The sequence below is a fragment of the Epinephelus lanceolatus genome, chromosome 9 (genome assembly GCF_041903045.1).
Source record: "Epinephelus lanceolatus isolate andai-2023 chromosome 9, ASM4190304v1, whole genome shotgun sequence".
Lineage (NCBI taxonomy): Eukaryota > Metazoa > Chordata > Actinopteri > Perciformes > Serranidae > Epinephelus > Epinephelus lanceolatus.
This window is the reverse complement of record NC_135742.1, coordinates 30,020,245-30,034,055: the sequence shown is the minus strand read 5'-3', so window position 1 is coordinate 30,034,055 and position 13,811 is coordinate 30,020,245. Positions and strand designations below refer to the sequence as shown.

General features: G+C 39.9%; 2 protein-coding genes and 1 pseudogene across 3 annotated transcripts in view; 1 reads left to right on the top strand and 2 right to left on the bottom strand.

The window, feature by feature from the left end:
* The window catches only part of antxr1a (ANTXR cell adhesion molecule 1a), a 37,057-nt gene extending 32,113 nt beyond the window's left edge, over positions 1–4,944 (bottom strand). Inside the window, exon 1 of the mRNA XM_033618476.2 lies at positions 1,382–4,944. Within this exon, the coding sequence (XP_033474367.1) occupies positions 1,382–1,566 (185 nt within the window). The 5' untranslated portion in view covers positions 1,567–4,944. The remainder of the gene's footprint in view (positions 1–1,381) is intronic.
* Positions 4,945–9,887: 4,943 nt separating this feature from the next.
* Positions 9,888–10,845, bottom strand: msmbl (microseminoprotein, beta-like). Its single transcript, XM_033620617.2, has 4 exons — positions 10,691–10,845; positions 10,454–10,535; positions 10,246–10,351; positions 9,888–10,148 (listed from the first exon to the last, which is right to left on the bottom strand). Exons 1-4 carry the CDS (start codon positions 10,709–10,711, stop codon positions 10,016–10,018), a joined length of 342 nt encoding a protein of 113 aa, XP_033476508.1. The 5' UTR covers positions 10,712–10,845; the 3' UTR covers positions 9,888–10,015.
* Positions 10,846–12,018: 1,173 nt separating this feature from the next.
* On the top strand, positions 12,019–13,803 carry LOC144464288 (uncharacterized; annotated as a pseudogene). The gene is made up of 3 exons (XR_013492043.1): positions 12,019–13,373; positions 13,458–13,573; positions 13,649–13,803. The product of XR_013492043.1 is annotated as an uncharacterized LOC144464288 (transcript).
* The last annotated feature ends 8 nt before the right edge of the window (positions 13,804–13,811 follow it).

Sequence of the window (13,811 nt, the reverse complement as noted above, 5' to 3'; positions counted from 1 at the left end):
ACAACTGGAAAATCCATCACCATCTCCGGAGGGAGTGCTACAGAGAGAGGAAGCCTGCAATCCTCCAATCCCATCTTCCAGATAAGAAAAAATGAGGAGTTGGATGATACATCTGTTGTTGACCTAGTTGGCAAACACTCTGGCTTGTAATAAAAAACAAGTAGTTTAAGCCAGGTTTGCAAAACACAAATGTCATAAGGTAAGTGCTCTGTTCCAGTCCAAAGGCAACAGCCTGGGTAAGTTAACTGTCAGTGCCAGAGGAGCTGTGCGCATATTTATCTACAATATACCAGCTTTCTCTTTAAGTCCCAGTCAGGAAAACTCAGGTAAACACTGCTTGTGCATAACACTGACCCCTTTTGAGAAACAGCTTTCACATGACTGGCTTTGTTGATGAGATTGCTCAATTTCTGTTTAGCTAAAGTTGTAGAGCATGGAAATTGAATTAACAAATGCAACATGTATAACCCCCCAGATAACTGCACAAATTATAAGAAATTAAAGGAAGCATAAGCCTCATCAAAATGTAATCAGTATGATCAAGTAAATGTTCAGTGTGGTTGTTTGGATCAGGGGCCCATAGTGCATGGCTAAAGGAGACACAGAGGCCACCAAAAACCAGGTTAGATAAACATGGAAACTGTGTCTAAATCAAGACCGACGTATCCAACTTTGCAGGGAGCCCAAACATCCTCTGCTGGGATACACAGACTGTGTTAGAGCTCTAAGAGAGAAGAGGAGATTTGAGGATACACTTAGCAGCAATTCTGGATAAAAACTGCCCACGTGGTAAATGTTATGTTAATGAGGATGACCACCAAACACAACAGGCAGCCACAGTGCTTGTAGCCTGTGTAGCCCTGCAGCTGACTGATGAATGGGGGAACACCTAACACAGCACTAACCGTTACCATCTGTAATGTTCGACATATGCCAAGCTGAAATGTAGATCAAGGCCTATCAAAACAATGCTTCACCGGCCCATTCATCCATTTTCCTGCACGATATGACACCAGGGGGCGTCCCGGTGACAGAAATGAGGATGACATCATGAAAACATTTTTGGCAGACCATGATGGGAGAAGCTCCAAAACAATATAGAATATTTCATATGAACTTCATGCATTCCCAATCATGCATAAAGTACCTATTTTGAGGCTGTAAGCAGAGACAGATGAGTGGAATATTCGAGTCAGGCTCAGCTGGTGGAGAGAAATACACATTTTTTTCATAATCTAAAATTAATATGTTGTTTTTATTCACTCATTAACTTACATACATCATAGACATTAACATGACTGAATTTCACTTGCCAACAGATCCAATTCTATTCATCCACCCTCTCTTAAGACAGTCAGGTAATGTGCGTCAGGTAACTCACTTGTCCAAAACAAAGTAGAGATCAAAGCCTCCAAAGCATGAGGATGACCCAGCCTGCCTCCTGTCCTGGTTCGGTCCAGCATTGCCAGCAGTGAGAACAACCAGCGCAGCACCAAACACCACTGGAAACCAGGAGCTTCTGCTCCAGCACAAAGGCATTATTCTGAAGGCTGCAGAAAATCTCATAAAACCAACTTCAGTAAAGAAAAAGTTGGTTTAAAGAAGTTGCAAAGTTAATCCTCCTTGCTGATTCTTCTTTCAATCCTCCACGGACGTCTCCAGCATAAAAAAAGCAATAATCCAAAGGAGAGCAGTGAGTGTCACTAAGAAGTGGAGGGGAGAGAGAGAAAGCATGAGTGTTGTGGCTCTCACTGTTGTTGGGACCCTCTCATCACTGGCTCCGACACAGCATGTACAAAAGATGAGAAGAGCTCCACAACCTCCCACTCTTGCTGCTTTTTGTTAATGACAAGACCATGCAACAGAGAGATCCTCAGACACTGGATGTCTTAAGAGTCTTTGCAAAACTCTCTTTGTTTTTTGCAGCTCTTTCTCTCTCTCTCTCTCTCTCTCTCTCTCTCTCTCTCTCTCTCTCTCTGCAGAGGAAGAGAGTGATGAAGACAATACAGTGGAAACACCAGAATCTGCTGGCTTGTCCTGCCGCCTAGTGGTGATACGTTGCTGGTGGCTTAAAACATCAGCCCATTAAGTATAAACTCTGTGACCCCAAACACTGTAACACTGCTGTAAACACTACCTTTGTGAAGCCTGTTGTGCAGTGCCCCCCCCCAGAAATTTTTCATTGAGGTGGCCAGATGGGGCCACTAAAAATCTTGAGGTGGCACACCAGATCAAATCCACAAGCCATAACCAAATTATAGGAATTCTATTATGCTGTAAAAGTTAATAGGCTGACTAAAAACTGTGTCAATATGTGAGTGAAGGAATCACATACTCATATACTTTGATTTCTTATCCTGCAGTTAATATTACTAATTATCTGATGTGCACAGACTAATAGCAGTACAGTTAACATTTTAAGTTCCACAACAGTCATGTTTTAATGTGTAATTTATCTACATGTTAGGTGATTCCAATATAGAGCTTTAATTTGAAGGAGAACAAGCAACAAAACATTTGCTGAGACTGGTGGGTACCCACAGAGCCCATTTCCATTCAGATATCTTAAGGTGGGAGTGCAAGGGTCACATTTGACCATACCTGTTGTTACTTCAAGAAAATTAAGCCTAAATTTGGAGCATTGTTTAGCCCCCCACAACTATCAACCTTCACCCTCACTTAAAAAATGAACATAAGCACGCCACGGCCTCATGTTGGCCTCCAATTACTTTCGCCAGAGGGGTCCAGTTGGGGGGCCAGCAATTGTATCAGAGAAACTGTGTCAGAGAGATGTTGACTCATCTCTGATTTTAATTTCTAGCTTGCCATGGTGTTGTTTTGGATTGCACTATAATGAAGTATCGACCACATATGTAGAGAAATGGGTGCAAAGAGTTTGGGAAACACAGAAACTAGATGACCTATATCCTTTTTGTTCCTTCAATGCTTGGTCCTGTGTGATTTATGTGAGCACTGTGATATCTGCAAGTCCCTCAAAATGACATCACTGGGAAGTTCCTATTGGCTGCTGTTCTAAGCCACCCCTGCCGCTTACATTTCTCTGCAGGAGTAGGTTTGAGTCAGAGGAAAGAGTGACTATTTGTGGACACAGAGGATTTTAAATGTTGGAATTCGGCACATTTAGCACACAAGCAGACACACAAAGATAATAAAGAAAAAAGTTCTGCTTGGTTATCTGTTTATCAGTTTTTCTTCTGTTTTTCTCACTACCTACAGCATGTTGCACTGTATATTTTGCATATTCACACGCTGAGAGTTCCTCTTAGAAGAAGAAGAAAATAAATACTTTGTCAATCCTGAGGGAAAATTCAACTTTTTCACTGTGTTGTTATATACACACAGGCCCAAAATGCACACACATGCACAAACAGGACCTAAACATGCATTAAATGGAGAGATGTCAGAGCGAGAGGCCCATGGAGGGGTGCCCCGAGCAGTAGGGGGTTCTGTGCCTTGCTCAAGGACACCTCAGCAGTGCCCAGGAGGTGAACTGGCACCTGTTGAGCTACCAGCCTATGTTCCGTACTTGCTCCAGATGGGGGCGTGAGCCAGTGATCCTCTAGTTCCTGACCTAGGAACCTATGGACTGAGCTACTGCTGCCCCAAATATGTTCTTCTGTTTCAGATTTGAATTAGAATTTTGTTGCAGATTTGAATTCATGCAAGACTGGTAAAAAAATGAGTGCACGAATCAATAATCTCTAATTCTAAGATTGCACACAGCAAACTGTAGACTAGTTTGAGCTTCATTACGACTCCATCTCAATCAAAGATACACAACTCCTCTCTATAAGCAAGATGGCATGGCACAATGGAGAGCAGTTGTATGACTTGGTAGGCTTGAATCAATCAACCATCGATCAACTATTTTCAATCATATCTAGGACAGTGGCAGGACATATACTAAACAATGTTACTTCCCTCGTCCACTAAAAAGTGGTCACAGGGTTGTTCTCGTTGAAAACATATCTACAAGCTCATGGGTTAAAAATGAGACACATCTGTGTACGCAGATATCCACTGCAGATACATTCACTGTTTCTTCATTAACCCTTAGATGCATAAGTGGGTCAAAAATGACCCGGTGAGGTTGTTTTTTTGTGATATCTTCGTAATGAAAAGTTGTTATCATTTCATATTCCAGCTATTCCTCAAAAAACTTGTTATTGATATCATGCCATTGAAATTTTTCACTTACCTTTTATACATTTTACAAAATTATAGTTTTTGTATTACTACCCCAAGCTTCCATAAGTGGGTCAAAAATGACCCGCATTCATTTCCTATGGAATTTTATGGTAACTTTTGAATCTTATCATCTGTGACTGTCTGGAATTCATATTTTGTGGACCACACGGACAATGGCCTCTAGTTTCGCAGTATACTCCCTATCTGGTGTGTGTGTGTGTGTGTGTGTGTGTGATTGAATATTGTGTGAAAGAGTATGTGTTTCTTATGATCTATCATCAAATTTGCCTATTTTATAGTTTGCGAAAATAGCTAGCTAACATTAGCTAGATAAATATATGTACTTTACTGTATGTATTGTGCGCACGTGTGTGTGTGTGTGTGTGTGTGTGTGTGTTTGCACACACGCGCATGTGTGCATGTGTGTCGGTGTGCGCGTGGATGCATGTGTGCATTTATTTATATAGCTACATATTGATCAATAGGTTTGCTTGTCATTCAAAACATTCTCTTCGTTTTATGTTTCCTCATCCAAAGTGTTATGGCTGTGAGGTATACAGCTGAAATGGTTGTAAGGATGCTGAATGAAGAGGCAGTTATGGGACTGGACTCAGAATCTGAAATATCAGACGATGAGGACCCAGACTATTGTCCAGGTGGAGGTGTCGGTTGTCCACCTGGAAATCCAACTGAACAGGATTGTACAGTTACACACACACACACACGCATATACTCTCTTTCACACACACACACACACACACACACCACACGCACAAAATGGATGTTGACATTGTTCTATTGCTGTTGTGTAATTTTCGTTTCCAATTTTCAAAATGTTTTAAAAATGTTAAAAATGTAAAAAAAAAAAAAAACCTGAAAAATAAAAATATTTCAACCATGAAATCATTCTTATGTGGGCCAAAATATAATAAAAATGATTTTTCTTAACCAAAATGACAAAAGTGACATAAAAACACATTGATTCTAACACGGGTCATTTTTGACCCACTTATGGAGGAGTGTAGGGTCCACTCATTCGTGCATCTAAGGGTTAAGATCCTACAGAGGGCCACGTCTTATCTAGCGAGTCCTGAAAATGAGTCATGCCTACCAGTAAAATGATTACACACGTAATGATAAGATATAAAAAAGCAAGTACTACTGTACTGTAACTAATATGGCCATAGACAAATCATGTCAAAATCACACTGTAATACTTACTTTTGCCCAAATGCAGCCAGTTGTTGGAGACACAATTCAATCTGAAATGTCGGATTTACTCAGAGTACAAACAGTCTGTCGTTGGCATGGGTCAATACTAAAATTTCAGGTCATAGTTATCCTGGCCAAAATAATCGCAATACATGATATCATCTTGATAATCATCAAATTTTGCTTACATCTTAAAATGTCATGAAACCATATTGGAATCACTTTAACTCTAATTTTATTAAGAAAAAAATATTTCATTAAATCACAAACAGGACACACATGTTAAAAAGCATTTCAACTATTCAAAATAGCATCATATCTTTCAATATGACATATGCCAGTGCTTGATTGAGATCTTTTGTGTTTTATGAGGTTGGTGTGTATGCAGCCTGTTTTTTGCAGATTCTCTTTTATTGTTGGTTGCCCAGCAGTCTATAGTGCTGCTGGACACGACATTCATGATTATAACGATAATAGAAATTCACTACAAAAGTGTTCTTCAGATGCAGTATTTTAATTAATATATTAGCGTATAGTACTGTAATTTAAACCTCTGGTCTCACATTTGGCTTGAGCTTTCCTGTAAATATCACTGCCAGGAAACTGGAGGAGATGGGTCTCAATTTTGCTTATGATGATTCTTCAGCAGGTTTTTGTCCACCCGGGTCATGGCTGGCTGTTTGAAGACTGCTGACACTTTGATCAAGACCAGCAGGATGGAAGGTGACATAGCTGCTTGCCCGCCAACAGTGTGCATCTACTGCTAGCTCACCTAGCACTACTGAGCCAATGTTACAGCTCAGCCGAGGAAGATGGCATCAGTGTTTTCATCTAACGCTGTCAAGAGCATGAGCATCTCATCCATGAGCAGATGCACGCCTCCTTCTGCGTAGCGAAACAGTTAGTGGGTGTAGTTTGGTAGAAAGAAAATAGTTCCTAAAAAGCTCAGTGGATTATCTTGAATAACCAGGTCATGATTTCTGGAAAGAGACATTGCTGTTGAGTTTTTCAAATGTATTTTGTTTGGCGCTCTGAGTACCACAAGCTAAGTGCCATCTAGTTCCATTACATTCAACAGAAGGCAGACATCTCTACAGCCGATATCTCCAACACTCAGCAAGTCACACCAAACAATCTAGACTGATAAATACCACTACAGAGGAAGAAAAACTATTTTTTATTTTGGGTTGAGCCGTCATTGAACATTCTTGGTAACCAGAATCATTTCTCCTATCCATGGGAGAAACTGGAACTTCTGTTTCTGTATGTGGACAGCTTTGTGTGTTTAGATAAGGAAGGGATTTTTTTGGGAAAACCATCTAATATTGTTTATTCAATATTTATGTGTTTTAGCTGCCTTTAACAAATTCCAACATTTTCAATAAGTCCTAGCTAGTGGCGTGCTAAATGTCTCAGCTCGAGTCCTTTCTGAGCAAGTTGAGGAATGATAGAAGTTCTTAGCCAGCAGAGATTGTGACTGGACAGATCAAAAAATGACTTTAGAAGAGAGCATGGCTGAGTTTTATAGGGAACCAGGTAATAATGACGGAAATTTCCACGCTGCCATGCTTCATGGAACCTGCAGTTTTCTTCTGTGCCTCTTCTATGCAAATATACAGTACAGGCCAAAAGTTTGGACACACCTTCTCATTCAATGCGTTTTCTTTATTTTCATGACTATTTACATTGTAGATTCTCACTGAAGGCATCAAAACTATGAATGAACACATGTGGAGTTATGTACTTAACAAAAAAAGGTGAAATAACTGAAAACATGTTTTATATTCTAGTTTCTTCAAAATAGCCACCCTTTGCTCTGATTACTGCTTTGCACACTCTTGGCATTCTCTCCATGAGCTTCAAGAGGTAGTCACCTGAAATGGTTTCCACTTCACAGGTGTGCCTTATCAGGGTTAATTAGTGGAATTTCTTGCTTTATCAATGGGGTTGGGACCATCAGTTGTGTTGTGCAGAAGTCAGGTTAATACACAGCCGACAGCCCTATTGGACAACTGTTAAAATTCATATTATGGCAAGAACCAATCAGCTAACTAAAGAAAAACGAGTGGCCATCATTACTTTAAGAAATGAAGGTCAGTCAGTCCGGAAAATTGCAAAAACTTTAAATGTGTCCCCAAGTGGAGTCGCAAAAACCATCAAGCGCTACAACGAAACTGGCACACATGAGGACCGACCCAGGAAAGGAAGACCAAGAGTCACCTCTGCTTCTGAGGATAAGTTCATCCGAGTCACCAGCCTCAGAAATTGCAAGTTAACAGCAGCTCAGATCAGAGACCAGATGAATGCCACACAGAGTTCTAGCAGCAGACCCATCTCTAGAACAACTGTTAAGAGGAGACTGCGCCAATCAGGCCTTCATGGTCAAATAGCTGCTAGGAAACCACTGCTAAGGAGAGGCAACAAGCAGAAGAGATTTGTTTTGGGCCAAGAAACACAAGGAATGGACATTAGACCAGTGGAAATCTGTGCTTTGGTCTGATGAGTCCAAATTTGAGATCTTTGGTTCCAACCGCCGTGTCTTTGTGAGACGCAGAAAAGGTGAACGGATGGATTCCACATGCCTGGTTCCCACTGTGAAGCATGGAGGAGGAGGTGTGATGGTGTGGGGGTGTTTTGCTGGTGACACTGTTGGGGATTTATTCAAAATTGAAGGCACACTGAACCAGCATGGCTACCACAGCATCCTGCAGCGACATGCCATCCCATCCGGTTTGCGTTTAGTTGGACAATCATTTATTTTTCAACAGGACAATGACCCCAAACACACCTCCAGGCTGTGTAAGGGCTATTTGACCAAGAAGGAGAGTGATGGAGTGCTGCGGCAGATGACCTGGCCTCCACAGTCACCGGACCTGAACCCAATCGAGATGGTTTGGGGTGAGCTGGACCGCAGAGTGAAGGCAAAGGGGCCAACAAGTGCTAAACACCTCTGGGAACTCCTTCAAGACTGTTGGAAAACCATTTCAGGTGACTACCTCTTGAAGCTCATCGAGAGAATGCCAAGAGTGTGCAAAGCAGTAATCAGAGCAAAGGGTGGCTATTTTGAAGAAACTAGAATGTAAAACATGTTTTCAGTTATTTCACCTTTTTTTGTTAAGTACATAACTCCACATGTGTTCATTCATAGTTTTGATGCCTTCAGTGAGAATCTACAATGTAAATAGTCATAAAAATAAAGAAAACGCATTGAATGAGAATGTGTGTCCAAACTTTTGGCCTGTACTGTATGTCGTGTGTTACAGTCAAAACAGTGTTTCCTGGTGAGAAGCCAGTGAGGGATCACATCTGCATGCCTCTCGCTCTCTCTCCAGTTCAATAACAACAGAAGAGAGGGAAAAAATGAATTCACACCTTAAAACCACTCAGAACAAGGACTTTATCACTTTCCTTTTCCACCACGAACAGGACATAGTACGGATGGGTCGTCCTTCTTGTGTACTATGTATTCACAAGCCTCTGGGTCAAAAACTTTCACGCAGTAGTCAGGGAATCCCACGGGGATTGAGAACCTGCAAATACATAAAAACAGTAGTTTATATGGATACCAATGTGATGAGTTATTTATCTTTCTACTTAAAAACAGAAATGTTGTAATCTGTGTACATACCCAGTGCAACACCCACTGCAAGTACAGTCCATGCATCGACTGTTTCTCCATGAAGATCCAACAGCATGCCACGTCTCATCCACATCGTCCTGACAATGGGTCATGTCTATAGGTGGAAAGAAAAAGTGGTAAATGTTTTTCAAGATTCATATATTCATCACGAATACTGTATGTCTGCATGTAGATATGTGTTTTTTTTTTCTTTTACCAGGTTTCATGACCTTGTGGTGGCAGGCTCCATTGGACAGTGGTGCCAAAGCACAAAGCAGAAAAGCCAGAGCCAAATATTTCTTTATGGAAAAAAACAGAAACAAACAACACATTTTATAACCACTCTCTTCACCTCCATGATTGACATTACTTTATCCCTTCAAAACACAAAAACAGCTCCAAACAAACAATTGTGACCAAATCTCATAACTCATCCATTTTAAAACTCACCATAGTGACAGTCAGACTCATCCAGTTTGGTGAGAGGATAAAATATATTGTATTTTTTAATGAGGGGCTGTCTTTTATACAGTGTGTTTGCACGGACCTTTGGAATCAAATAAGGGGAGTGGAGGGTGGAGGGGAGGTCAGTTTACTGGAACTATTTGTATTTGCCTGAACACAACAAATAAAGAAATAGACGATACAGTGTACAAAGTCATTTGAAGTCATTTTTAAGATCTGAAAAACCCTCCCATGAGTCATGTCTACTTTTATCTGACTTTTTCAAGTCATCATGTCTCAGTCTTTCATTGGTGGAGTGCCAACATGGTCTAACAAGGTTTCTGTTTTTCTCTCTCTTACAGAGTTGTGCTAAAAGTAGTAGCAGAGTAGAGTACACCATGAAGAAATTTAATAGTATTTCTTTATTCATTTGAAATTGTATTCGTCACTTTTTATTTTCGATTCTTGCTCAAACAACAACAACAAACGAAAATAGATGCAACGTATAAACCACTCAAAACACTGACTCCATCACTTCCTCAATACTCCACTATGAACAGGACATAGTACGGATGGGTCGTCCTTCTTGTGCACTATGTATTCACAAGCCTCTGGGTCAAAAACTTTCACGCAGTAGTCAGGGAATCCCATGGGGGTTGAGAACCTGCAAATGCATAAAACAGTAGTATGTATGGATACCAATGTGATGAGATATTTATCTTTCTACTTAAAAACTTAAATGTTGTAATCTGTGTACTTACCCAGTGCAACACCAACCGCAAGTACAGTCCATGCATCGACTGTTTCTCCATGAAGATCCGACAGCATGCCACGTCCCGTCCACAGTGTCCTGACAATGGGTCAGGCCTATAGGTGGAAAGAAAAAGTGGTAAATGTTTTCAAGATTTATATATATATTCATCCTAGATACTGTATGTCTGCATGTAGATATGTGCTTTTCTCCTTTACCTGGTTCTATCTTCCACCCGAAGCAGGCTCCATTGGACAGTGGTGCCAAAGCACAAAGCAGAAAAGCCAGAGCCAAATATTTCTTTATGGAGAAAATAAAACAGAAACAAACAACACATTTTAAAACCACTCTCTTCACCTCCATGATTGACATTACTTTATCCCTTCAAAACACAAAAACAGCTCCAAACAAACAATTGTGACCAAATCTCATAACTCATCCATGTTAAAACTCACCATAGTGGCAGTCAGACTCATCCGGTTTGAATTGTGTTTAGGTGAGAGGATAAAATATATTGTATTTTTTAATGAGCAACTCTGTCTCTTAAACACTGTGTCTGCACAGACCTTTGGAATCAAATAAGGGGAGTGGAGTGTGGAGGGGAGGTCAGTTTACTGGAAGAGGTCACCACTATTTGTATTTGCCTGAACACAACAAATAAAGAAATAGACGATACAGTGTACAAAGTCATTTGAAGTCATTTTTAAGATCTGAAAAACCCTCCCATGAATCATGTCAAAATGTCTCAGTCTTTGGTTGGTGGAGCGCCAACATGGTCTAACATGGTTTCTGTTTTTCTCTCTCTTACAGAGTTGTGCTTGAGTACACCATGAAGACATTTAATAGTATTTTTTCATTCATTTGAAATTGTATTAGTTGCTTTTTATTTTTGATTCTTGCTCGAACAACAGCAACAAAAGAAAATAGATGCAATGTATTGTCCTTCTTGTGCACTACAAGCCTCCGGGTCAAAAACTTTCACGCAGCCAGGGAATACAAGAGGGATTGAAAACCTGCAAACACAGAGTTTAACAGAATATGTAGAGTATGAATTTGACAGTGACCGCAGAGCACAAAGCAGCAAAGTCACAGCCAAATATTTCTTCACAGGAGCAAAGAACATCACAGTTTTAAAGGACAGGTCTATCTTGAAACAAAACGCACATGCCCATATGTACATTGACAGTTACTGGTGGCTGTGATCATTCCTTCTATCCATATTGGCCATGAAGATCTCAGTTTTGTAGTAGATCTGGAAATCTAACATGATTCCAACGAAAGAGACGGGGTAGTAAACTATACTATTCAGTGCTAGGTTGCTCCTTGGTTCCTCGAGTCTTGTCACTGCTCCCTACCAAGTGACAGGCAGATTTTATTAGGCTATAGCCGGGCTACGTTTTATGAAAATAAAATCATGAGAATTTTAATAGGTTAAATAGGCACTGCAATGTGTATTAGAAATGAAAGTGACTTTGTCATTTCTTCTAAATGAAATGATTTAGAATGATTTATGATTTTATATGTGCACTGCATTTGATCCATTGGAATTGAAAAAAAGGACTTTTACATGAACCTCATTTCTATCAGTCTGTAAAATTTAAAAAAAAAATGACATTGTGAAAATGAGCCAATGAGCTCAAAACAGCCACCAACAATTATATTCTCAAATTATTTAAGAAATAATAACAGAAACTCACCACGATGACACCAGACTTGTATGATTTGAATGATGGCTGTGAAAATTAGGTTTGTGTTGGAAGCACATAAACCACTATAGGTCATCAGATTATCAATCTACTTGTTTTATTTGGCAGATTACATATGATATATACAACTGTTGGATAGACTGTCATGAAATCCATGCTCCTCTTATGGGTAACTGGATCCCCTGTTTTTTCATCTAGTCATCATCATCAGGATACATTTTCAGTTTGTCCAGTACTTTGGTTGAGGGTGCTAATTCGCAAATGTTTGCAAGCTAACACTTTAAAACTTAAACTTTATTTATTTATATTTTGTTCAAAACACAAGGTGCTTAATAATAAAATGAAAATAGCTACAAGGATATGGAACACCCTGCGCTAAGATGGTGAACATGACAAACATTATAGCCTACCTTCCAAATGTCAGCATGTTAGCATTGCAATTGTCAACATTTTGCCATGCTGGTATTAGCATTTAACTAAAAGCAACACTATGTTTAAGTACAGCCCCGCAGTATTGGGCTTTATAAAACTGAAATTGAAATTGAAACTGAAACATCTGGTGAAGTCTGCAAACACAAATACAAGTCAGTTTTCTATCATGTTGAAAGGGCACTCCAGAAATTTAGCATTTACCTTTCTTAAAGACGGAAGATCTCAAGAGACAGATTTAAAAATGGATGGTCCAAATCGAAGCAGCAGAGGCTAAGATATTATGACTTTGAATCAAGTGTGCATCAAGCTCCAAAAACAATGGATCCTACATTTCCCATAATACAACTGAACAGTGTCTTCTGTGAGCCCGCCCACGCCTCCAAAAACCCCACAACTCAAGTTTTTAAGGGAGGCTTCCTGTTAAAAATGTCCAACATAAGATAACTCTGATGATGGATGTTATTCTTTCAAACTTTGGAAAGTTTCCTGCAGAGCCACATAAAACATTATACAACTGTTTACACATCCTGCGTAGTAGCTACTTCTGGTGGTGAGTAACCGATTTAAACTGATTTTAACCAGTTTAAATCGCCCTTTAACATGGTTTGTGTTCTTTAGGAAATGATTTTCTTTCTAATACAAAGTTATGCAAAAAATAAATATAGAAGAAAGTTATGATTTATGTATTTATTCATCTGAATTTCATTCACACCATATTTCATTTTCAATTTACTGCAGCTGTGCCTCCTGCTTAATCGTATCTCACAACCAACAAAACAGGCGGTGTTTCTTGGTGAGAAGCCAGTGAGGGATCACACCTGCATGCCTCTCGCTCTCTCCCCCGAGTAAATACTTCAGACCTTCAGACCACCCATTACTTCCCCACTGCGCCAAAAATTGGACATAGTACAGATGGGTTGTCCCTCTTGTGTACTATGTATTCACAAGCCTCTGAGTCAAAAACTGACACACACTCATCAGGGATCCGTGTGGGGGTTGAATACCTGCAAATACACAGCAAATACACAGTTAACAGTAGAATATGTAAATACAGATATAACTTCAGTAACTGTGATCTGTGTACTTACCCACTGCAACACCCACTGCAAGTACAGTCCATGCATCGACTGTTTCTCCATGAAGATCCGACAGCATGCCACGTCCCATCCACATCGTCCTGACAATGGGTCATGTCTATAGGTGGAAAGAAAAAGTAGTAAATGTTTTCAAGATTTATATATATATTCATCCTAGATACTGTATGTCTGCATGTAGATATGTGCTTTTCTCCTTTACCTGGTTCCACCTCCCTCTGGAAGCAGGCTCCATTGGACAGTGGTGCCAAAGCACAAAGCAGAAAAGCCAGAGCCAAATATTTCTTTATGGAGAAAATAAAACAGAAACAAACAACACATTTTAAAACCACTCTCTTCTCCTC